The sequence below is a fragment of the Euprymna scolopes genome, chromosome 5 (genome assembly GCF_053919585.1).
Source record: "Euprymna scolopes isolate OS-2025 chromosome 5, ASM5391958v1, whole genome shotgun sequence".
Classification (NCBI taxonomy): domain Eukaryota; kingdom Metazoa; phylum Mollusca; class Cephalopoda; order Sepiida; family Sepiolidae; genus Euprymna; species Euprymna scolopes.
In genome coordinates this window covers 61,180,230-61,207,640 of record NC_136486.1, presented here as the reverse complement: position 1 = coordinate 61,207,640, position 27,411 = coordinate 61,180,230, and the positions used below count along the sequence as shown (strand labels likewise).

General features: G+C 35.0%; 1 protein-coding gene across 6 annotated transcripts in view; it reads left to right on the top strand.

Moving 5' to 3' along the window:
• The window catches only part of LOC145276816 (putative G-protein coupled receptor 139), a 715,998-nt gene that overhangs the window by 665,913 nt on the left and 22,674 nt on the right, over positions 1–27,411 (top strand). For 5 of the 6 annotated variants that reach the window (XM_080128150.1, XM_080128154.1, XM_080128151.1 and 2 more), the window contains one exon: positions 5,333–6,531. In XM_080128150.1, the coding sequence (XP_079984276.1) occupies positions 5,333–6,531 (1,199 nt within the window). Of the gene's footprint in view, positions 1–5,332; positions 6,538–27,411 lie in introns of all 6 variants that reach the window. The other variant, XM_080128155.1, reaches the window with a different exon arrangement.

Here is a 27,411-nt window from a genome sequence, read left to right as displayed (position 1 = left end):
GGACTCTAACTCTTTGGTAGCGCTTAGAGCGGCTGCTCCATCAACAGTTGTATAATATAGGGTTGTTTATAGTGCCATGTCGCGCATGGAAAGGGACCCTGCACTCATTCCTGGTGGGCTATCCCAGGGCACAATCCTAGTAGAGGGAAGGACAACGGATGGTCTGCTTGTGTTGCATGTCTGGTATTCTGCATAACGACTTGTTCAGCACCACTTACCTAAACTGAAACTCTTAAAAAAATGAAGACAGTACAATACAATATTACGCTAAATCCAGGCCTAAACTCAAACAAAACTAACGTGCATTCTCCCTTGAGGCTTGCATTTATGAACATCCGTGGGCTTAGAACTAAGTTAAATGATGTTGAATAATTATCATTACAAACACGCCTGATATCTTGGCACTAAGTGAGAATAACCTATACTCCTCTATCCCCTCTAACTACTTTAACATGCCTGGATATCTCCCACTCTGCCGTAAGGACTTAGACGGACATATGCACGGACTTGGATTCTATATTCGAAACACCCTCCCCTTGACTAGAGGGGTTCTAGATATGACCTTAAACTATATTCAGTGGTAAGGCCCTAGCTTGCGAGCTTTGGGGAGTGTAGACCCACCCTTTAATTGCCATTGTTCCCAGGCCTACTCTGACCCGGAGTGGCTGTACCTGTAAGTGTCCCAACTATGAGCTAAATAGAAACTTACTTGAAAACAACAAATATATTCTATTAAAAAATGTTTTCCTCAAAATCACTGGATTTGGCATAAAATAACCTGAAAAGGGTTGATATGCCGTAAAACAAAACCAACCAAATCAAACTAAACTTGACTAGAGAAACTAAACTAGAATCGGACGATCAAGCCTTTATGTGCTTTAGACTTAACATGCAACATACCATTAGCTACTTTCATTTTCTCTGCCGCTCACCCTCGACCCAGGACTATACCCTAATAAACAGCACTTTCCCTCGACACTAGCGCACAAGTGCATGTATTTAGTGGCTTCAATGTCCACCACTTAACTGGCTTGGATTTTCTACTCACACAGATGCAGTTGGTATCACAACACATAACCTCTGTATATCTCATTCCCTATCACAGATTGTTACGTTTCCAACCCCAGAAGAGCAAGGACAACACGCATCACTTCTAGACCTGTTTCTGACCACAGTTCCCGACGACTGTGTAACTAATGCCTACAGCTCTCTTGGGAACGCTGATCGTGCGGTTGTAATAGTTGAAATAGCCCTAAACTTTAGAGTCCAAACCGAAGAGCCACTGCTCAAAACAAAGAGATATTATAAAAAAGGCTTACTGGGAAGCCATCGGGGATCTCATCAGGGACGCCCTATGGAAAAATATATTTCACTTCCTGCTGAACATTGCGCAAATGAGGCCACTGAATGGTTCAAAAAGGCAATTAAAGCACATGTTCCCACACGCAAATTTTATAGCAAACCCCAATCTCCCCAATGATTTACTTCTACTTGTGCAGGTGCAATAGCGCAAAGGCAGCATGCGTACCGAATATTTCACCGACATAAGTCCAGCTTAAACAGTCAAAAGTATATAGAAGCCAGAAGTAACTGTAAGAAAGAAATAGCGACAGCTAAGAGAGAATTTACTTAAACCACTAAACAACGCATCGATGCACGGCAATTAGGAACCCGTGACTTCTGGAAAATCTACAACAGTGTAGCAAATAATGGGCAATCAACAATTCCCCCGCTATTCCACAATCACGAGGTTGTATGCTCTGCAATTTGAGAAGGCTAACATGCTTGTCAGTCGGTTTGCCCCAACTCTACACTGGACCCTGCCAACCATACCCTCCCTGACTTTCCTTTACGGACAGACGCCGCACTAGACGATCTGAAAACTACCCATTCTCAGGTGCATGTTATCATAAGAAATCTTGACATTGCAAAAGCATGCGGACTTGGTCTCATCCCGGCTGTGCTATTAAACGAGTGCTCCACCGAAGTAGCTCCAATTCTCTCCAAACTTTACAACAAATGCCTTAATGAATCTAGCTTTCCTGCCTGCTGGAAAACTGCTTCTGTAGTACCAGTTTTCAAGCATTCTGGCGACAGAAATGCCCCAGTAAATTATCGCCCCATTAGCCTCCTCCCACTTTGAGACCATAATTAACCAAGCTCTAGTTCACCACCTTACAGATGCTACACTTCTGACTGACCAACAATATCTAACTGTTATCTCAGAACGTATATACCATTCACTGGACAAAGCGGGGGGCAGAGCGGTAGCTTTTTACAGGGTATGGCATAGAGCAATTCTCAGGAAAAGCAGATTATTTAATTCTCCCCATAAGAAACTGTCCTTCTTATTCTGGGGTTCGTATGTGTAAATTATCAGATGAGGCCGTGTACGCTTAGAATTTAATTCTAAACATATAGTAGGGCTTATAATATAATGTTATCACATTTTAATTGTCATTTACAAAATAGAGAAGTGTCACGCGAATAAAGTTCCCTTCCTTACGAATTAGTGTATTTGTCAAAAATGGCATCTTTAATAGTCGCTATTGATTTTTTCTAATTAAATGAAATGTACTCTTTACTATTTCATGAAAATATCCTTACACATTTTTTAGGTTTTGCCCTTTTAAGTGACTAGATTTTTTCCGACGATCTATTTGCAACTTTATTTATATTGACACATTATCATTTATAATATCTATTCATACTCATTATTTATTATATCTATTCATCACTATATTGTGGACCTTAAAACTATCGCGACGTCTTTCAGGGTATTTGGCGCTCAGCGTAGAATATTCCATACAGTATATAGCCAGATCCACAGCGGTCCACTAGATTCTTCTCGGATCGTTCAAATTCCAAATCTTTTCTTCTTCCAAGTCCATTTTGGTCTCTTTTTCTCTTTTTCCTAATTTATTGGGAACACTCTCTTTATACAACCGTCGGGTGAGTCCGAGATAGCCTAGCCGTCGCTTGCAGATTATTAACGATAAAATCTGTTGGTTAGTGCATTCTTATCCATCCAGGTTTGTAATCAGAATCCTAATTTTCTTTTAATATGCAACAATATCGGTTGTATTAAAATCCTATTTTATATAGAATCATTGATTACTCTCACGCCAGATTAATTGTAATACGAAACCACATTACATTTAATGAATTCAACACAAGTAAATACTTGCTATTTTGCTCGATCTTCAATTAAATAGTAAGAGTCTTCCCAGAAACAAGCGCTGTTACACACCACAGTTCATCAGCGTAGCACTCGAGTGCACCCCCACCAATTTTTACATATATTTTTCTTTCTCACGAATAAAATAACTTCGATTTTGGATGTTTCTTTGCCCTATCTGAAAATTTGATGTTATCATTTATAATTGTGTGCTAAGACCCGATCTCCCTTCGTTAAGATGCAACACGAAGAAGATCGTATTTTCCAAAATGTTACAAATGTAGTCCTAGATAGTTCGGCTCGAATATCTAAAAACAATCCAACGAGGCAATCTCAATCGCTTCCATGAAGACAGGGTTGATATGAAGCTGGATGTAGTAGTTTGACGATACGCTCTATCTTTTTCCCTAGCTGAAAAAGATCGTTCAACTTGGCTGTTGTTCTTTTAGTTTACTTAGCAGTAATAATAATAATAATAATAATAATAATAATAATAATAATAATAATAATAATAATAATAATAATAATAATAATAATATGTCGAGCTTTATTCGGATTGTAGTTTTCGTATAACACTACTTATTTACAGGAACAGAAAAATAAAAATAATTATGTACATTTTTTCACAGGAGAAATAAAATAAAAGAATAATAATGTCGATTATAATTTTCGTTTTCTTGTAGTTTTCAATAGTTTAAAAACGGAGCTTTTTTTCTATTTTACAACCGATTCCTTGTTTATGAATCGGTCAAAAAAGGATGCTTTTGCGCGCGTTGAGGTGTGGGACGGCGGACCATCTCCTCCAAACTCCAGAGTCTTGAAAAGTTTAGCTCAACCAAAAAAGTACTTTTCATTTCTCTGCAGCGACTATGTATGTAGATGTGGGGTAGCACGTTGACAGACCTGGTGTTCTTCTCTACCCAATCACTGCTCAGCCTGTCATAATCTGGTTCGCAATGATTGGATAATTAGCCACCTCATATACACGTCAATTAGGTAACTTTCCGCAGAACAAAGTTTCTTTATGCTGATTCTCATGGACCGGCTGACCTCGATAGTGGCTTATAAGGTCATTGTTTTAACTCAAAGATATTTAGATATTTTCAAATTATCACTTTCACAAAAGTGTTTTTTAATATTTTCGACTTTTTTTTCGTTATAAAAATTAAATGAATTTCACATCAGTGATCAACCGCTTTCTCTTTCTGGGATACTTGATGCTACCCCGGGGTTTGTCTAAATAATAAGGCTTTCATTCATCGCTTATTGGCTTTTTTGTGGAAATTTTCCACCATCAGTCTACGTTATCTCTCCTTAACCCCCCCTCTGGGATAATCTCTCACTATCGTTGTTGGTTAGCTTACAAGTCAGTTTATCTGTGTTTATTGCAGATGTTGTTTCTCTCAACTCTTTCTGACATCTTCTGTCACGGTTTTGCTCGTTAATTATGATGAATTAAGCATTATTAGAAAACCGTTGCCATCAGTGTCCCTTTGTATTCCGGATATCGAAGTAAAAATATCAAACATGTTGCTTTACTACGACCTATACATGCATCTGTTATATCATTATTCCTTATACGTTCAGTTCTTTCTTCTTCCATGCAACCTTTTCACGGTGTTGTTAGTCTCTATCTTTTCTTTAATTAAACTTATGTGTTCTTCAAAATTATGTGATCTCTTCGTTTTTGCTACAGCTCGTTTGGCAATTAGGTGTAGTTGTCTAAATCAGATTGCTATTTGAATAAGTCATTGTAATAATACTTCTAATTCAAAATGCTTTATTCTCAAAACTGCAAGCTTGTATAATTCCCTACCTTCTGAATGTTTCCACTTACTTATATATTTGGTGTTTTCAATATTAGATATCGCCTGTATTTACGATAATCATCGTGCGTTCTCATTAACACATGATATCAAATGGCTTGATGGAACGATTCACATGAAAAAGAAAAAGAAACATCCGAGTGCACTATACTGGATGATATTGTCTGGTTATCTATCGAAATGACTAAATAATAAAATATAAATATACATACAAAACTACTTAATATTGAGATAATCACGCTATGTCTTATTTTTTTTAAACATTCAATTTAAAAATTTGTATAAAATCAATCATATCTAAAGGTGGGTTTTCTTTTGTATTTCACAGATGAATACAACGCTTTCGGACCTGCTTACAGAAACGAATCTGGCAAACTCCAGCGGCAATGCAACAGACTGTGCGTCTGATGTCCTCATGCAGCAAATTCTGGAGAAATTCGTGCCGAAAAGCATTTTTGTCGACAGATATACAACACCGATTCTCTACGTTATCGGATTCCCGGGCAACATCCTATCATTTATCATTTGGATACAACGGCGGATGCGTCACTCCTCCGGGTATTATCTCGCCGCCATTGCACTTTCGGATCTTTTCTTTCTTGCGCTACAAATCGTATACGAACTACAAAACGCCTGGTTTATAAGCCTACTTGACTTCCCCGTGCTCTGCGAGGGATATCCCGTGTTATTTCTGACTTGTCAGTACCTGCCACCGCTTCTCGTGTTCGGCTTCACTGTCGAACGGTACATCTCAGTGTGCCACCCCTTTCATCGTGAGCGCTATTGCACGACGAGACGGGCTAAAATAGTTATTACATCGCTGGTCGTTCTCTCATTCAGCTTATCGGCGATCCAAGCCTACTTTTGGACTTACGATACTAAGTGCAAAACGTGTTCACCGCGTCGATGGACGATAGAGACGCCTTTCTGGACCGCGTGGACATGGATTGTAGAGCTACTCATTTTTTTGCTGGTACCTGTTCTGGTACTCATTTTTAACATCCTCGTCATCTTAGAAGTGAACCATCTGTCGAAGGTGGAAAAGACTCAACTACACGGGAACGAACATCGGACCTCGGCCACTACCATTATGCTCCTCAGCGTATCCTTCTACCTTATTTTCACCGTGTTGCCGGTTACTGTGACCGTGTCCTTATTCACCAAGTTCCCGCAGGGAGACACGACTCTCTCCGAGGCGGAAATGCGCTCCAACCCCGTCTGGCAGCGTTATTTCAGCTACGTGTTCGCAAAGACTATTATCAGCGAGATAGGACTCACTCATTTTGTGTGCAATTTTTATATCTACCTAATTACTGGCAAACAATTCCGAAAAGAATTGGAGAAATTGGTAATGAGTGTGTTATGCTCAAAGCTCAGTGCTCATCGACCGAGTGAGTACACTACGCTTTTTACCAGTATGCGAGACAGTAGCGCGAAAGCGGCCAATGCAGGCAACAGTGTCAATGGGCACACAGTTATACCGGTGAACAAGGCGAACAATGCACGAAACGAAAGTGAAACTGTTGTGTAAGTGTATGTAACAACATTGATCATTATTATTTTTTTACTTAATTGATTTATAATTATCATTGTTTTATTGGTGTTTATATTAATATTGTAATTATTATTGTTATACTTAGTATTACAAATATTGTATTTCGTAATTACTATTGTTATTTTTATTTTTGCTATTATTGTTGTTATTATTATTGATATTATTTTTATTATGATTATAATTTTATTACTACTATAATTAGTTAATATATTTGCTATAATTACGTTTATTATTATTATTATTATTATTATTATTATTGCTATTATAATTGGCATTTATTCTTCTTATTATTGTTATTGGTGTTAATATTATTGTTCTTGATATTGCTATTATTGTTATTATTGTTATTGTTGTTAATATAATTATTATTGTTATTATTATTGCTATTATTATTATTGTTATTATTGATGTTATTGTTAATATTATTGGTATTGATATTATTACTGTGATGATTATTGTTATCATTATTCTCATTATTGTTATTATTTTTTATCATTTTATTACTTTTAGCGTTTATTATATTTATATAATATTTTTATTTGTATTAATTTTATTTAAAAATTAATATTATAAATTGTATTGCGATCATACATTATTGTTGTTTTTTGTTTATTGTTTACATATGATTAGTAATTTAATTTTCTGTGTTTTCCATTTTAAGTATTTATTTTTATTTGTTTTGTTCTTATTTTATTATTTTTATTAAAATATAAAATTTATTCTATTGTTCGATATTTTTTACTGCACTTCTTTGTGTGTTTTTATTTTTGTGACTACAATTATGTGTCTTACGGGTTAGGATTTTTGTATATTGTTGTGCCTGCACAAATAATTAACAAGAACACGGAAAGTAAAGGTATACAATAATATATTTGGAAGAAAAGTTATATACATATTTACATGTCTTCAGATATACTTCAGTTGGAGATATTCCGGCAGGTGGCGTGTTGCATGTCTTACTGGAGGCAGCATAGGCGTCTTGCCTATTTGGCGGTCGTTACCGAACTCCACCGGCATTGGTGATTGATACCTTTATATATCTCACTCACCCGCCTATGTTAATTAGTGGGCGTCTCCACAACACCCCCTCCCAATATTTGAAGTCGTGTAGATTTCAATATCTTTTCCTCTTGGGGTCCATTATAATTGGTTCTACAAACTTTCTTTTCCTTCCCGATCATCTCGGTTCGGGCATGGTTTGTGGTGGTTCGATACCAAACGCTTTGTATAGTATATCTTGGATCTTCCTTTTTATCAGGTTTGTCAATTGATTTTGATGTCTTTTGTGTATCCCTTTTGGAGATTTTATCATGTAGACCAAGTCGCCGATACGTTTATCTACCGTACCAAACTCCCAATATGAAATATTATTTTTCATGCATTTAAAATATATACGATCACCAGATTTAAACCTTGTACGTGATATGCGCGTAGTTTGATGGGCGATTGCTTGCTTTGGTATTAATTTATCAAATGGTGATTTTATTTTTCTAGCAAACATTAATTCTGCTGGCGATAATTTCGACGGCGTATTTCGGTTCTTAGTTATCCTGTATATTTGTAGGAATCGTTGTAATGCTTTATCCGTTGGTGCGCCTATTGATTTTCTAAGTGCACGTTTTATCGTGTCTACCATCCTTTCAGCTAATCCATTTGATCAAGAATGGAACGGTGGTGCAGTTATATGTTTTACCTGAAAAGTGCCACAAAAGTCCTTGAAATCACTTGATGTAAATTGCCTTCCGTTATCTGTGACTATAATGTCTGGCACACCAAACTGCCTTCCGTTATCTGTGACTATAATGTCTGGCACACCAAACCGTACAAATATATTGTGTTATTTGGCGTCAGGTTTTTTTTTTTTTTTACACAGTGATCACCACTTATCAAGGCCCGGAAGCCACTCAGTGATAAGGGTTATTGCAAGTACATTACGTTAGTGAGGAGATTTGCTGAAATGTTTACTTAAGGGGGCGGTTCATTAGGAATTTGTTAACATTGGACTTGAAGACATCCAAGTTGTAGTCCGGAGGGAAGCATGCAGCCGGAACAGAGTTCCACAGGCGTGCAGTTCTAAGAAAGAAGCTTTGTTCATGGAATCTGCGTTTTGATTTAGGCACAGATATAGAGTGGGGGAAATTTTTCACAGTGGATTCAGCTAGACGGGTGTTTTTCGTGAAAGATTGGCGAGGGGGGACCAGAGATTGGAGTTCAGACGAGCATCTGCCATGGAAATAACGATAAAATAAGGACAGGCTCGCAACGTCTCTTCTGTGGGAGAGAGGTTGCAGCGTAGAGAAAAGGGCATCCCCCACTAAGCCACGAATCTATTTTGTACTCTGTCAAGGCAGGATAGGCTGTTTTTAGCAGCTCTTGCCCAAATATGGCAACAGTATTCCATCCTTGGACGTACTTGGCTTTTATATAGATAGAGAATTGCATCCGTAGTGAGATATCTTCTGGAGCGGTAGAAGGATCCCACCATCTTTCCTGCGACCTTGGCAACAGACTTGATGTACGTGTTCCATTTCAGATCAGGAGTAAAGGTCAAACCCAGAAGCTTGTCAAAACACGGGGCCTTACCCAGACGAGAGCCATCCATCACAATTGATCCCAGATGGGGATCAGAGCGTTGATGATGTAAGAATAGCAGTTTGGTTTTGGATGCATTAAAGGTTACCAGCTACATCTTCCCCCACTGAACCACGCGCTCGAAATCAGAGGAAAGAGAATCAGAGAGAACTTTGTCATTTACAGCCTTTGATGTGTTGCCGTAGATGGTCGTGTCATCAGCATAGATGTCAACGAATGATTTAAGTATGTGTTTAGGGAGGTCATTTTGTCCATCTACCACTACTCTTATGTTCTTGAAACGCTTTACTTCAGGCCATCTGGAAAAAAAATTTCTACTACGATTAGGTACTATTGTCCTTCGTTCGGTCCAGCAAAGTCTATATGAATACGTGACCATGGATGGTCCGTTTTTTCCAATGTTTATGGACTATCGTTGGTGCCTGTGCGGCTAACGCACAACCTTTACACTTGTTTACTGTAAGTGCAATATCCACATCCACGTTACGCCAGTAAACGTAACTCCGCATAGGTGTCTTCATCCTATTTATACTCGGGTGTCCTGTATAAACATCACGTAAGATCTTTTTCTGCAAGGTTTTAAGGATAACAACGCTTTCACTATATAACAAAATATACGGAAAATAAACTTTGCGTTTTTTCGTCATTTTCCCTTATTTTTTCTTTAAGTCTGTGATGACATCGTCAGTTTCAACCTCCCTTTTTATATCGGTTAACGTGACTGTTAATTCTTTTATTATATTCGCCACCATGCTTTTCCTCATAATTGGAACGTATAGCTTCAATTACTGACTCGTCAAGGGTTTTCTCCATTTTCGGTATAAGCCTTGACAGGCCATTCGCATGACATATTTTTTTTTCGAATCCAGATATTTTATTTGAAAATCATAATTTTGCAAGATCGTGCCCCAACGGAGTAGGCGATTTGCCGTATATACTGGCAAGCCCTTTTGTTAGACGATGATTGTCACTAGGGGCTTGTGATCTTTTTTCCAGTATAAAGTGTCTCCCGTACAGGTAAGGGTGGAATTTCGTCACCGCGAAAATGACGTGTAACCCCTCTTTTTTCTATTTGGGAGTAAGTCTTTTCTGTCGAAAGTAGTGCCCTTGAAGCGTGAGATATAGGTTTCTTCGATCCATCTGATACATGCTCATATACAATACGATCCATCTTCAGTACATGCCCCTATACAATACGAGCTCGCGTCGCTCGAAACACTTATTTCTAATTTTGGGTTGTAATAGATAAAATATAAATCGGATGTCAGCGTCTTTTTAATTTTCTCAAATGCGTCTTGACATTCTTTTGTCCATATCCATGGTGTGTCTTTCTTTAATAGCTCGTTAAGTGGAGCTCTTAGGTCGTGCATTTCTTCGATAAATATTTGGTAGTAGTTTGCGAGACCTAGAAAGGTCTGTAGAGTCGTCACGTTAAGTGGTGCCGGCATGTTTTTAATTGCCGTCGATTTTTCCGAGGCTGGGCGCCGACCGTCTTTATTTATTATTTGCCCTAAATATTTATTTCCTCTAAATAAAATTTGCATTTGTTTTCTTTCACCTTGAATCCGTATTTGTTTATTCTTGTGAATACTTCTTTTAGATGATCTTGTTGTTCACTTATGGATGCGCTCCTGATGATTATGTCATCCAGGTATACACAAGCACACTCTATTCCGTTCAGCATTTTATCCATTGCTTGTTCGAAAATCGCCGGCGCGACTTTGATCCTGAAGGATAGACGGTTGTATTTGAACAACCCTTTGTGCGGTAATGCATAATATCTTTTAGCATTCTTCTTCCATCGGAATTTGTAAATAGGCTTCGGACAAATCTATTTTTGAAAAAAAATTGCCACCATTTAGTCTGGCAAATATCTCCTCAGGGTTTGGTAAAGGGTAGTGATGGTCTTTTAAATTAACGTTTAGGCGCGTATAAATGTCTGCACAGACTCGAATTTGTTCCGACTTTTTTTTACGTACACCCTAGGGGCTACCTTGATGCTAGTTTCGATTTTCGTTAAGATGCCTGTATTTTTGGTCTATCTAGCTCGCTATTTATTTTGTCTAAACCGGCGAAGGCTACGTTACGTTTTTCCTACAACACCGGTGATGCATCCTTTTTTAGCCCGAACGAAGCCTTAAATTTATTGCATCTTCCCAGTCCAGTAGTAAGTAGTTCTGGTAATTTCTTTTTTAGATCGTTTTTAATATTTTCTAATGTTGTGGTTCAACTGGTTATTTTTCTACAGAAGCGTTCATTGGTTTATCCCAAGGGTTGAATTTTTCAATCCAGCCAATTCCCAGTAGTTTCTCGCTTTCTTTAATTGCGAAGATTTTCAATTTCTTCGTCGTGCAATTTAAATTAATGGATGACCTCTCCGTCGCTCCGTCGAATGTTATTTCGTCTCCTGTCACTGTTCGTGCACTTTTACTTAACTTTTGAAGAGTCGGTTTACCCAGCTTTTTCTAAGTGTTGGCTTTTATTAACGAGAAATCCGACCCAGAGTCAAACTGAAATTTCACTTGTTTGTCGAACATATTTACTGATACATATTTTCGTAAATTATTTTCCCTTTGAGGTTTGTTCTCATTTGGTGTACTCTATTTTTTGTTCTGCAACAAACACTCTTATGCCCAACTTTATCGCAATTGTAACACCTGATATTTTTGTAAGGACAATCCTTTTCCAAATATTTTTCATCACATCTTCTGCAATTATTACTTGATACTGTCGTTTTATAATTCCTTTGATTATTATCGTAATTTCATTTTCTGTAGTTATTATATTGACTATTATCGTAATTTCGTCTTCTGTAGATGTTACTATTTGAGTATTTATAATTTGGGTATTTTTTTGGATTTTGACTAGTCTCAATATTTCTTTGTCCTGAGTACCTGAATCTTTTTTTAATCTTCCTAATGTACGCCACCACTGCTTCTTCTATATCCCTGAAATCTGTTTTTAGTTATACTGCCCTTTTGCAATCTTCTGATAATGTCTGCAATATCAGGCCTTGTTCTGTCTCTAATTTTGAGTGAACGCGTGTTCGGATCTTTGATTTTTTTTGTGGATACTAGACCCTGTGCAAAGATTAAGCATTTGAAATCGTCCACCGTGAATTCCGATAATTTGAAGTTGTCGCAGTTTTTGTTTACTACTGACGCGTATGTCAGGTAGTCCTGCTCATCAATTTTCTTAAGATTCATACATGCCCATCTCTTGTGGAAAAGATACATGGTCGGTCTTAATAACTCATTAAGAAGCTTTACGGTCTCAGCGAAATCAAACTGATTCGTTCTCCTTGGCAATATGAAATTAACAAATTTGCAATGTTTACTAATACCAAGATTTCGAAGTAATAAACTTACTTTCTTTCCATTTTTTCGGTTCCGATTTTAGCTAATGGAACACAAGTCATCTATTTTTTAAATAAATAATTCTACTCAGAATTCTTCATAATTATTTTTTCGGTTTCGATTATAGCTGATGGCACTTAAATCATCTACTTTTTTAAATAAATAATTTTACCAAGAATGTCTCAAATGTTTTTTGTCCAATTATTTTCTGTAGGTTTTAAAGTATCGGGTTTCCTCATAATTTATATGTTTGGAACGATTAAAACATGGCGTCAAAACTGTTACATAGCGCATGTTTTAGTTGGTTAAGCCTGATAAGTATCCGTAATATGCTAAGTTTATTTACTTGATCAATAGAGTAAAAAAGGGAATGTGTCCATACCGCAATCAATTTGCGTTTAGAAAAGATAAACCCAGTTGTGAAGAGGAAAGCAAACCAAAAGCTTGTGTATAAAAAGTGTACATTTTTAGTACTAGAATATAGAAATATACAAATAATATAAGATGCCATTTGATTTGACAATACTGCACATTACATACGAGTATGAGAGGAACAAAATATTACTTATTTAGTTTTTACATCATATCATTAGAAATATAATTTTATTAACAATATACACATTAATTTCACTTTTCTTTGTTATCATTTTCCACCATATTTTCTTGTTTATACGCAGAGCATGGTCCTCTAATTTTAGTAAATTTTTAATCTACTAACAAAATGAGTCTAGTCCCCCTCTTTCAATATAGAAGAATCATTTTTAGTAACACATCTCACTTTCAGAATGAATATTCATCGATGGTCTCATGTCCCAAACTGTATTTATAATGCACACATACCAATACCATTTTCTTCCTTGCAACAGATGTGATCAACATTCATTGTTTAGTCTTCACTTTTATACATTTTCCCATAAATCGAATGTTTGTTGTAATCGTTGAGACTTTAAAATATGTCATTGCTGCTTGCTACTCAGAGACATATTTTCTATCATAACAGATATAAATACTCGCACAGTAGCATTTTCAATTAAACTCTCTAAATCGCTATTGTCTAACGCTAATATCTTGTATCCTCCCCGAGAGCTATCGTAAATTTTACAACGCTTGCTTCTTGAGACGAGGAAATTTTAGATGGTCTATTTCCTGATGTCTGAGACACAGTTCTGTTCCTTAACGTTCTGCAGGACTTTACCTCCTAACACTTGAGGAAGAAGTTAATTTATTACTGATGTATGATGCGTTCCTACCGGTAGATTACGATAAACGAGGCAAGGTACATTTCATATTAAAAGTGTACTTCTATGGCGCTGGCTTCACAAATTAAATTTTCCAACTTTTGTCTTGCAACTTCCCACCGTGAGAGGGATATAAAAAACTCCACTACACGTCTGCATCGTTCGACCCATCGTGACTTCATATTTTATTCAAATGTACTCATGTGGAAGATGTACGACAATTTCAAGGACGTATTCGTATTGTAACAATGTTTATCTTATTTTATTAATGTTATATAACCGCGATTGCAGTTAGTATTATTATTGATAAGATTATTATTATTACTGTAAATATAATTATTTGTAAAACGTATACAGTTATATTTAATTAGAACATCGTAGCCTGGTACACTAATCGGCGCCTATGCCAGGAAATGACAATAATCACGTTGAAAATGCAAAGACTACCACAGATGAAAGTCCCCGCCACTTTATATCAGTAATCAACAGCTGAGTACAAGCGATTTGGCCAAGAATGAAGGGAAAGTAGCCATAGCCAACTGCATTTCAGAACCGTTCATTGAAGTCTGACACTGGCCAGGGTCAAGATTTTCAATGTAACTTTTCACTTTCCAATTTCTCAAAATTTGATTATGGATCTAATGCTTTTTGATAAGAATCGTTATCATGAATATCTGACGATTTTTTGTGTAATACATTTACATCTATATATTACTACGATAGCGTGCGTGTTATTTTCTGTGTCGCGCTTACATCCGGGTTGATTAGTTGTTATGTACTTCCATTTCTTGTAATAAATAATGTTACTATGAATTCTTCATAAGTTGTAGTTTCGGTTCCGATTATAGCTAATGGAACTCAAGCCATTTAATTTTTTTATAAATAATTCTACTCAGAATTCTTCATAATTTTTGTTTCGGTTTCGATTATAGCTGATGGCACTTAAATCATCTACATTCCTCATATGTTTTGGTTTCACTTTCGATTATAGCTAATGACACTCCCATAATCTATTTTCAAAAAAAAATTATCAAGGAGTTTTCATACATTTTGCTTTCGGTTTTGATTTAAGCTGATACCACCTTAGTAATGTATTTTTATACAACATTTCATCACAAATTTTTCATAAGTTTTGGTTTCGATTATTGATTAAGGAACAAAAGTCATATGGATATATATATATATATATATATATATATATATATATACTTGTTTATTGTTATATAAACATGCTCACATCCCGCTGCTACAAACAGCCACTTGTTTCAATCAAACAACAGATATCATCAGGCAGCGACTTGACTATTCAAAAGTTCAATGAACTTTTGAATAGTCAAGTCGCTGCCTGATGATATCTGTTGTTTGATTGAAACAAGTGGCTGTTTGTAGCAGCGGGATGTAAGCATGTTTATATAACAATAAACAAGTATTATCAGCTCTTTTTATTGAGCACTATCTAACAACCTCGTTGAATTCATTAGTCCATTACTTTTGAATATTAAAAAAAACCCGAGTATATATATATATATACATATATATATATATATATATATATATATATATATATATATATATATATATATATATTTAAATCGCAACTTTATAATATATAAAAATCGATATAAAGTTAACTCTATAATAATATATACGACATCTGCAATAATGAAAATATAATATTTAAGCATTCTTTACGACAGAGCTACGCCGGGCGTCCCTGGTAGCTTAGATAACTACCTTTGCAGTTTTAACAAAAGAATTACAATAATATCAAAACGTCTCAATTTACGCTGCACATTTACAGAATGCCAACATCAATATATTACATATGAATGAGTCGCCAGTGGAATTTCTACAGGTCGAACTAGGATTGCATCATTTCTTTTGTAGGGAGATGGATAAAAAATTCTGCTCCCGTTTTTATACTGGTGAAATTTACAAGAGAATGCATGTTTATACTTTAATTTCGTTTTCGTCATCATAGTTTTTACTAATATGTCTGTTTCAGTGATTAATACATATATTTCCCTGTACAATAAAAGTGTACATCTTTTATCTTCCCTTTCAATGATTTTAATTCATATATAATGACTATAGCTATGATAACAGAATATTCTTTTCATTGTTTTGACTCTCGAGTATATATCCGGCACAATTAGACACAGTTAATCGATTGAGAACAACATCGCTCTAGCAAAAAAACAATAATCACGTTAGAAACCTTCTCTGCCACCAATAGCAATGGCCAGTGACTCCCTATCTGAGAGTACATCTTTCAAACTGCTTGGCCTAACGTTCACATGTTGCATCCCTCTACCTGTTCTACAAGTATTTTATAAGTGAATGCTCTGTCGAACTGCACACACCGGTGCCCTCACGACGTAGACACCCTCGACAAACCCGATGGGCAGCTAAATCCCACCCCCAAGCAGTAGATATCCCTAAATGTATAAGATTTTTCTACTCCAGTAGTTTCTTCCCCAGAACCGCTACCATCTGGAATTTCATTCCAGGTCCCTGTTTCCCCAACTGCACTGACATGCAGAAGTTCAAGTGTAACATGAACCGACATCTTGCTGCCCAAATCCCTACATAGTGCCCCAATAGTTGATGCCCCTGATAGTAGCCCCCTACACCAAAGTGGCAATGCGCCTTGATTGGTGTAAAAATGTAATATTTTTTTAATGCAATGAGTACCACGAATGAAGTCCCAGCCACTTTATGTCAGTGAAGAACAGCTAACGACAAGCGATTTGGCCAAGAATGAGAGTCAAAATTATGAAAAGAATATTCACTTGTGATAACCCTTAAAATGACGTACATATTTATCGAGAACTGTTATCCCGATAATGATATAACATGGTCGGATTCAAATATTGAAAGTTGAAGCGTCGTTCAATATTGATGATTACAATTCAGTAAATATCTAAGACTATTATTTTAACGAAGGCGGATGCATAGAGTTTTAGAAGTGAATGTGCTCTAATATACAATAACAATGTATATCATGGTCATAGTTACGTCGGTTGGTAATTGTGTTCTTCCAAATACGTCATTATGTGTCGTACTTCTGACAGGTGCGAAAACCCGTCTTCCATATTGGGGTAGTGTTTTCTTCTAAAAATAATGCATTCTTTTGGCATGTCCTGTATCAAATAAAATACTAGCCAACAAAAAACAAATTGTCATGGGTCCTAAGATGTTTAAATTGCTGTTACGTAAGGCACTGATTCTAGAAATGCCGACACTATTTTTCTATCGGTTCCAGTTCTTCTGGTATGGTATACCCCCATTGCAGGAAGCCGATAACTAAAAAGCATATTTTTGTAACTTTAAGGCACATATTCATAAAATGAACCAAACGGATTCACAATTAAAACTTGAAGTTGTACAAATTGCTAAGCGTAGACATTATTATTCATAAATTGACGTCTTACTGATTTTCTAGACTAGGGGTGCTCCGGCATCATCGTGCGTGATAAAGAAACATTACTCTGCAAGCACAGTATCGAACATTCATGTCGAGGTTGTCTTGATGAAACAGCTCCCCTTGCTCGTCGCTCACCTCACCTAGACTTTTTGGAAATAGTGGTGCAAAAAATGTAACCTGATGCCTATATTTGCATCCAGTTTATGGAGAATCATGGATAATACTTAAACAAACACCTTGTATTTGGACGACTTTATGTTTCCCAATAAGAATTTAATTGCGTTCGTAAACGCCGGTTACGCACGCAATTCTTTAGAATTTATAAAATTAGAAAAATGTGTGTCATTCATTAAATTTCAAATATAGGATCTCTGAAAGATTTTGTCTCTTTATTTCTGTATAGGTAGGCCTGGAAATTTCATGCCGATATATTTGAGAAAGTTGCCATCTTTCTCAACAGTCTTCAAAAACTGGTAATGATACCAAGATCTATGTTAAGGGGGGGTAAACAAATTTAGAATACGCCACTTAAGGAGATACGTGAACATTGAGAGAGCCAGGGACCAGTTCACAGTGCACATGCCAATTTTATTTTATTCCGTGCTCTGTTCTTTCCCTGCAGTCTCAAAGACACCAGAAGCAAGAGAATTTTATTTAGACACCGTATAGCTCCAGAAGAAACCCAGCCATTTTCAAATCTATACATATGATCCATTACTGTTCTCTGTATGAAATCTTTTCCCGAACTATTTTGATTTCATCATATTTTCCTTGATGCTGGTTGAATGGCCTAGAAGAACCAATCGATACAAATTTTCATATTGAAGAAGAACATCTTTATATTTATTTTGGAGCTGTCTATAAAAGTCTCCAATCTTGAGAAATCAAGTCAAGTTGTTGCGATATTTACTATTTTATGCTGTTTTAACGTATTATCTCCCTTTAAGTTCAACACCAGTTAACCGGCAATGTGGTTGCAATATACTATTTCGTTTTCCTGATTGGAATATGACCAGAATCAAATATGACGTTCTCTCTAGAAGGTTGTGATAGTTCCAGGCTGAAGTAGATTTTCTTTCTTTGAGTCTGGAAACTAACGATCAGAAGATTCTTAAGAAAGGTTGAGATCTCTAGTCAGATTATTAAATTCTCTTTAACAAAAAAGCTGTGGCAGTGAAGGAGAAGGAGGAACATCGAAATCTGAAACAGTTGCTTCACCATTGTCAATAGAGGAAAGAAAGGCTTGGTGTTCTTCAGAAACAGGTGATTCCAATTCAGGCAAGCTTAAAATACTGGGACATGAATTTCATTGCAGTTTAGAATAAGACGAACTGCAGATTTGAGGAGTGAGTAAACCAATCGGTTCCTGTTCTTGTTGGGCCCCTTCGTTTTCCGCGCACAGAATTAGTCGTCATAGAAATGGTTTTCCAGATTACGCAAGACCCTTGGAATACCAAAGCGGAGTGACTTTCTCTACCGTTGTCCATAGTCGAAGATAGTCCACACATTGCTTGCCTACAAAATGAGGTGTCCATGCCTTTTCTTCCTCACCCCGCATGACTTTGAAGTAAGCAAAACAAGAACACTTCAGAAATTTACTGATCCGTTTCCTCTTAGATTGCAACGTATATTGCTCGCAAATAGAGTAGAAAACATTTCGATTATTTAAACCTCGTCGCCTAGGAGATGATGTAGCCATGTATAATTTTTGCTCCAAGAATCTGCAATGAAAAGAAGAATAAGTCAGCTTAATTCTCTTATTATCTGACGTATAAATGAATTCTTACGATTAGAAGAATAAACCTTACTTGGACTCAGTAATCAACGAAAAAACATGCGGTAAGCGTTTTTACTACTCAGTGTCCACTTCTTACCAACTGTACATTTATGCATAGAAAATATGACTTTAACATTGTAATCAATTGACATACATTACAATAACGATAGAACTAGACTTTATATAGAAACGCGTACCTTCGATTCACAGTCAGATAAACTATTCTAAATATACGACTCTGAAGACTAATACATAATCCACAGGCATATTTATTTTAAGAATGATGAAGTAAAGACAATAGCAACAAAAGAAGATTGGAAATGAAGGAGTTGAAGTAATCGAAAGACTGAGTAAGTTCAAATGAAATGAAACATAGAATTTCATATTGCAATACAAAGCAAACAAACACCTTGTCCCGAAAAGACATGAGTAAAACATACCATTGATCCTGAGGATGAGAGCGGATGAAGAAGAAAGGTCTGTTCTGGGTCATCAGTTTGCCAAAAGGAAGTAAAGACAAAGCGGACAAGGGACTTATGAAGAACATAAGTTTTTATTTATGAGTAACATAAAGGGTGATAATAATTCCAAAGGCTATTAAGAAAAACAAATATCTAAACAACTTTGCTTGATAGGAAAATATTAATATTATTTTCGCAATCAGACTCCCCAAATAAGTCTAGATGAGCTTAGAAACCTTGGGCAGGAAACATGTGTTTGTCAGTAAAATCAATCAAATCTAATGGAAATTATACAAATTAAACCAAGACAAGGAAAAAGACGGTTACAAAGTTAGTGCATAATTCTAAGTGTTTATATCGCTACTGACTTAATAAACCGTTTAATGAGAAGATACTGTTGTACATATTTTGCTGCATTTCGTGTAAATCATGTTTTGTCGATGAGTGGTGAAAATTATTGAGATATATATTTTCATTCTGTTTAATTCTGTTTGATGTTTTACACTAGAAGCGCTTAAGCACACATCTTTTGCTATTCAATCCGAGTCCATTTACCAAAGGTTAGATTGCTTGGTCGTTACAGGCGGATGATAGCTTAGGGTAGACTGTCCACGGGTAAACGACCCTAAGCGAAATATCATCCCAGGTATTCTGCTAGCAGATTAAAATAAACTTGTAATAATACTGCGAGTTGTACCAAGCAGTTTCAATAAAAAATGATTCTTAAAATGGTATCATAACTTGAAAGATTACAATAAAAGTGATATTTAAAAAAAGACGAATTCAACTTGTCTAAACAAATTTCAGTACGAATCTGAATTTTATTGATTTGCAAACAAGATTTAATATTACTGAAAATAAAATAATCTTTTTACATAATTGTTTGAATTAGGGTTAAGCAAAAATAATGTGTGTTTTATCAGATATATATATAGAGAGAGAGAGCTATATACATCACAAAACGACATTACACCAAATAGATTACAATACCTATTGTAAAACGTTCAGAATAATTAAAGGAATCTAAATCGACAAGAAAAATTCAAAAGTCTATATTGCTTGCATGTATGCTCGTTATGCCTTTAAATGTGTTCCAAAATTATAAATCTGATGTATATATATATATATATATATATATATATATATATATATAATATATATATATACAACAGATTTATTATATATGTACATATATACATAAATATATATATATATATATATATATATATATATATATATATATATATAATCATCCACATACAGTATGCTTAACTATATATATATATATATATATATATATATATATATTTATATATATATATATTCAGTTTACAGATAAATAAAACAAATTAATGTCTCGATAATTACCTCAAACACAGCAGTACAAGAGACAATATAATTACAGTAATCGCTTATATTAACTGATATGAATAAGCCCATGTATCTGTTCAACTAACAGTTAGTTTGGCCATGTAGACATATATTTTAAAATAAAACAAAAATAATAAATAAAGAGTCTTAAAACTAGAAAAATGAACGGAAAAAATCTATTTATATAATTTTAAATATTTTATTTTATTGACATTTCCATCCGTCTCTCCTTTTTTTTTCTTTCCTTCGATAAAGTTTACACGCACTCCCCGTAAAGTCTCTGCTCTAATATAATATTCATTTATTTTTTACACAGATCAGCGATTAACTCATGCTTGTTGACGAAAAGGGCTTTTGCCAGCCATTTTTTTAAAGCAATTTACAATCTCTGTACCGTTATACAGCTATATATATATATATATATATATATATATATATATATATATATATATATATATATATATATATATATATATTATAATTGTTTATTTTTGGAATATAGTTTATTTCAATGCATATAGTTTTCGTTTAAGGGGTTTAGACTGTTATGATAAAAACTGAATCACCGTTTAATTCATTCGATTTTTCTTTTTTTCAAAACATCGTAGAATCAACAATCACTGGTATTTTGATTTATTTTTATTCATCAGAGAGGCCGTAGCACTCTCTATATAGGGATGGCCCGTACACGCCTATATACGCCTACAAAACAAAACTATCCAAATCTCAACCAAAATAAATTATAAGTTTCAAAAAGCACATATTCTTACAGAGAAGCGTCTTACGAATCCAGCGAGTGTCAGAACGTCGGTTAAAATGTCAAAAGAGAGGAAAAAAGGGTACAAAAATGGCCAATTGTTCTTCTTTCTTCTTTTTTCTTCTTCTTTCTTCTTTCTTTTGAGACGATGTATCTCGGTGTACAAACGGTCTCTGACAACAGTTCAAGCATCAATCGACTGCTCTTTACACGGAGAAGTGCAGTGACCCATCGCTTTTTAGCTAACCCTATAATTAAATAAGATTACGTGTAATAACAAGTTTTAAACACTTTATACCCAATGTAGACAGACCACTTCGAACACGGAACTTCTCTCAAAAGGGACAGCTCCAAATAATACACCGGATGCTCACAGACGTTCCAGATTGCCAGTGGCCTATATTTCTTGGACGCTGAATATTTGAGGTGAACGTTAAGGTTTTTTTTCTTTAAACAGTAACCCACCAGCGTTAATGAAACCACGAAATCTTTATCTCAGTTGATCAAAATTGTTATAAGAGTAACCTATCAGCGAGTACGACGTCAAAAAACAATGTTATAAAAACAAATAATTCTTCAGATTTTGGACTGTAAAATATGTACAAAATGTCAATGCTGTGACCAGGATTCGAACCTAGGTTAGCACGGCCACAACGTGGGGGTCCTAACCTCTAGACGATCACGGCTAACACTGACGTCTGTTGGCAGAAAGACACATGACTACTGTCAAACTATTGAAAAATAAGGAGGAAACTTGAAATTCTCACGCATGCGCAAAAATACTCTATAGCGACCATTGTAAAATGCAGCTGAATCTCTTCGCTCGCAAAGAAAAGTAGATCAGACCGGTTCTTCTAAGAACTCACCAAACGCCAAAGGAAATAAGTTAAATTAACCGCAAAAGAAACTGCAAGAAAGTCATCTTCTAAGAACTCACTGGACGCTGACCAAAAAGAATCAAAATCCAAGCCCTAGCCACAAAAATAACTAGATATTGTGGCTACTATACACAATCTACTAATAAAAACAAGTAAGTTTTCTAAAATAAACTACAATAAATTAACCAAGTAGCCTCACACTGTCACTGATTATGACTTCATATAAAGATAACAACTACACTATTGGTGTATATACCGTTCCACACTTTAACTATTGGTGACGGGGCAGTATCTCAATTCTACGAGAGGTGTCTTGCTATAAGATAAGTGATATTATAGTAAGATACACATAAATGTTATATGTTTACATTTAATAAAAATTGCCAAAGTCAGCACGTAGTAAAAAAGCTCAGAGAAATATAGACTATGAAAAAAAACAAAGTCAAGGTATTATCTGAGCAAAAAGAATACTATCAGAAAAATGCTGAAATAATAAAAATTTAGTATCATGCAAATCCTGAGGCAAAGAAGGCTGCCTCACGTGCTGACTCAAAAGCACGGTATAACAGGGATCCCGAGGTGGAAAAAAAACTGTCTCACGTGCTCTTTATAACAAAGAACCAGAAAAAAAGAAGGCTGCCTCACGTGCTCTTTATAACAAAGCACCAGAAAAAAAGGCTGCCTCACGTGCTCTTTATAACAAAGAACCAGAAAAAAGAAGGCTGCCTCACGTGCTGACTCAAAAGCACGGTATAACAGGGATTCCGAGGAAAAAAGCTGCCTTACGTGCTCTTTATAACAAAGAACCAGAAAAAAAGTAGACTGCCTCACGTGCTGACTCAAAAGCACGGTATAACAGGGATCCCAAGGGGAAAAAAGCTGTCTCATGCACAAACTATTAAAAAAAGAACTAAAACCCAGCTGGAAGCGACCTGCTACTAGTGGAGGCGGCAATGAGCCGCCTCCTAAAAAAGACAATACTATCATGAATGTAAGTTTAAAAATAAGACTGTAAGTAAAAATACTAATTAACAAGAATAAAAAAGCATTGGAAATACGAAAGGATATAGGGATGGTATGCCAAAAAGTATACAAACAAGATAGCTATGAATGACTAGACACATGGAAATAGAATTGCATCCAAAGTATAGCCTATAGCTTTTTACAACCGTAATGATGGCACGGAATGAAGATTGGAGAAAAGCTATAGGGCTATACTTTGGATGCAATTCTATTTCCATGTACCTAGCAATTCATAGCTATCTTGTTTGTATACTTTTTGGCATACCATCCCTATATCCTTTTGCATTTCCGATGCTTTTTTTATTCTTGTATATATATGCATATATATATATATATATGCATATATATGCACACATATATGTATACGTATATATATAATTGCTACGAGTGTATAATACAATGCTCCTTGTATAAACATATGCAGTCTAGGCGTTTGATCACTGTAATTAAAGGTACTATTTTTACAGCAAATAAGCTTAAGTTATAAACGACAGCTGTTGCCTAGGTGGTCGAGTTTCAATCCAGCCTTAAGATAATTACTTTATACGACAAACCGAAGAGCTGTGATACAGCGAAACGGTCAATGTAAGTGTGTGTGTGTGTGTGTAAATTGTTATATCCTGGTGTAGTAAATTGTGACAGGGGTATGTTTTACTCAGTTAATTCCATATTTTACTGACACTTTACAAAAAACTAGAATTAACACCTGTATCTACATTAGTTTTCTATTAGAAATATATAAAATTCTTGTAAAAAATCATGAAAGCATAGGAAAACGCAAACGAACATGTTTATTTGAGGATAGAACACCATTTAAATATATAAGCTTATCGTAAAATTGCATTACATGTGAGGATAATTCTGGCTTAAAATGCCAGTTATCTAATATTCTCTTATCTTAAAAATTTAGTCCAACTAGCGATTTTGTAAAACCTAACCGGATATCGCGAAAAATTAGGCGGACAAATTCATTTTAATAAACAAAAAATCACTACGTTTATCTGCCATAAAATTCAGAATTTTTCGAAAATACTTGCATCAAATTTACATACGAAATAATTGTAAAACTTTTAATTCAAGGAGAATATTTTTCTTGTTGTTGTTTTTACTTTTACTGCTAGCTAATGCAAATTCTATTCTTAAATGCCGAGAACTGAAGGTGATCATAAAATAAACACATTCGTAATATTTTGAATTTCGCCTTAAGAGTAATGTATTTAAGTTACTATTTTAACTAAGTAATTTTCTGATTTTATTGAAACATAAGCAGAGCGAAACAAATCAATTGTTATAATTGTATGTTTTTAAGGTATGTGTTGTTGGATGGTTGGAGGCGATCATGGGTATACATCTGATGCCTTGCACACACGCAAATGCATTCCATGTGAGGAATGCGAACTTCTAACCATTGTCTATTGGAAGCATTATTTGACCCCTATATATGCGAGTGGATATAGGTCAAATATAATATTAAACAATAGACAATGGGAAATATTCAACATTTCGATGGAAAAATAATGTTTATATTCATCGTCACACAGAAAATCGAGGCATTCGGTTTGAAAGAGAAGAGAACAAATTCACATTTCCTCAAGGCTAACATCCACACCCACCTCAGTTTTCTTCAGAGATGTCAATACACCAGTAATGACTTAAAATCCAAAGCTTATTGTTTATGTGCAATAAAAATAATATATTATTTTAGAGATCAACTGTGTTATGGTTTACTTGCTGTCAGGGTGTCTATATCTAAAGCCACTGACAAAAGTAAATTAAACTTATATAGAGTGAAAAGCGCATTTAGAAATAACCTGCCGCGGCGAATGTATAACACCGAAAAGTATGAGATTCGACTATTGCTTATATATATACATATATATATATATATATATATATATATATATATATATATATATGTATATATATAAATAGATAGATATATAGATAGATAGATATAGATATAGATATATACTAGCAAAAGTACCCGGCGTTCACTAGGTCAAAAACAGCCTACATAAAATGGATTCTGATTTATAAAAGTATGGTAGGTTATGAAAAGGAAGGGTTGTAAAGAGATAGCTTCGAATTTGGGAGTATCAAAACCAAAGCAAAATATGATTAAAGTAAAAACAAAATAGATAAACCCCATAATTTATTATACCATGCCTGTTCACACTGAACCACTTATCACAATATTCTGTGGATCTATATTAAAAAACCTTGTTAAACTTTGTGACATATTTCCATTCTATGGAGGTCAGGCGCGAATGAACACCCCCTAATTTTATTATACCGTATTTCTTCAAACTGAAACATAATTATCAATGTATACTTACAGAGATAGATATGAAAAGTCTTTATTAAATTGGTGCCTATTTCCATTTTATGGAGGGCAGGCGCGAACGCAGACCTCACAATTGTATAATGGCATCCCTATTTAAGTTAAAACATACTTATCAAAGTATTATTTTGTACATCTATATCAAAAACACTTGTAAACGTTTTTTTTTTTTTAATTTTTAATTTTTTTTTCCATACTTTGTGGACCAGGCGCGTATTCAGACCCCCCCCCATTTTAATGAATCATCATTATGGCAGATCAAACATACGCATTCCTGTGTCTCGATACATCATCTATCATTATATGTGATGAGTTTTCTATAATAGCCAACTATAGAGGAGCCTATTCGTGACCAGGCACGCACACAGACGTTCACCTTTATATATATATATATATATATATACATATATATATACATATGTATATATATATGTGTGTGTGTGTGTGTGTGTGTGTATATATATATATATATATATATATATATCAATTACGAGCGGTAAGCTTTAAATCGCACATTATTACGTGAAAATGTGGATCTTCTCCAAACCCCCAACGGCTTTTTCCCACAAGTGATTGTGTTTTTCTAATGTTATAATAGTCCTTGCTTATCCAAATATGTTCGCCTATTCATATTAGACACTAGATCAAATGAAGCCTTATGATAGGTAATTTGGAACAAAAATACAGCGTTATAAAATGGTGTATATAAATTGTAGATAGATTTTATATTAAACTTCAATATGTTATTAGAAAACAAATGGAACCCCTCCCGGTTCTAGCACTCTTTCAGTATTGGATAAATTATAATCTACTAGAGGGGGTTGTCTTGCTTTACCCTGTCGTAAAATACGCTTTAATATATTTTCATTTGCCCAGATTTCGTATATATTAATGTAGTGTCGAGATTCCAAAAGTTAACAAAGTTTAAAGATGCCATCAGCTAAAATCGAAACCGAAAGTAAACTGTAGCATCCAAAGCTGATGACGTTACCACTATACCAACGTTACATGCATATGAACGAGTTAAAAATTAAAAATAAACTAAGATGAATACACAAAATGTGTAACAATTTTTCAATGTTGACGTGTTTGTGACGCCTTAAAAATAATTGACTCATAAAAGAACGGTTCATAGAAAAATCCACAAAATAATTTTCTTCGCGTCGCTGTTAGACTTTTAGTTCCGGGAGAGATACTATTTAAAATATAGATATACACAACCTTAAAAAATAGACAGACAGGCGGGCGGACAGATATATCTTTTTATATCTTAAACTAGCGAAAAAGGAGGTCTTTCCCGAGCGTAGAATACGCTTAAATATGATGTATTGGTTTGTCCAGATTTCGTATATCTATCTATCTATCTATCTATCTATATAATTATACATCTTAAATCGTCTTTCTTGCTTGCTTGCGTTGGTGTTATAACAGTCCCTCCCGTTCTGGTTTAAGAGTGCGATTTAGAATCCTCGGTTTCTAACAGCCACCTGATATACAGGCGATAGAGGAGTGATTTATTCATTGACAACAAATAATGATTACACCATTTTTAAAAGAAATAAATATTATAAAATGGTTAATTTATGTGATTTTGAAAAGCATTTTCTTTGTGCAATATATATTTGTGTGTG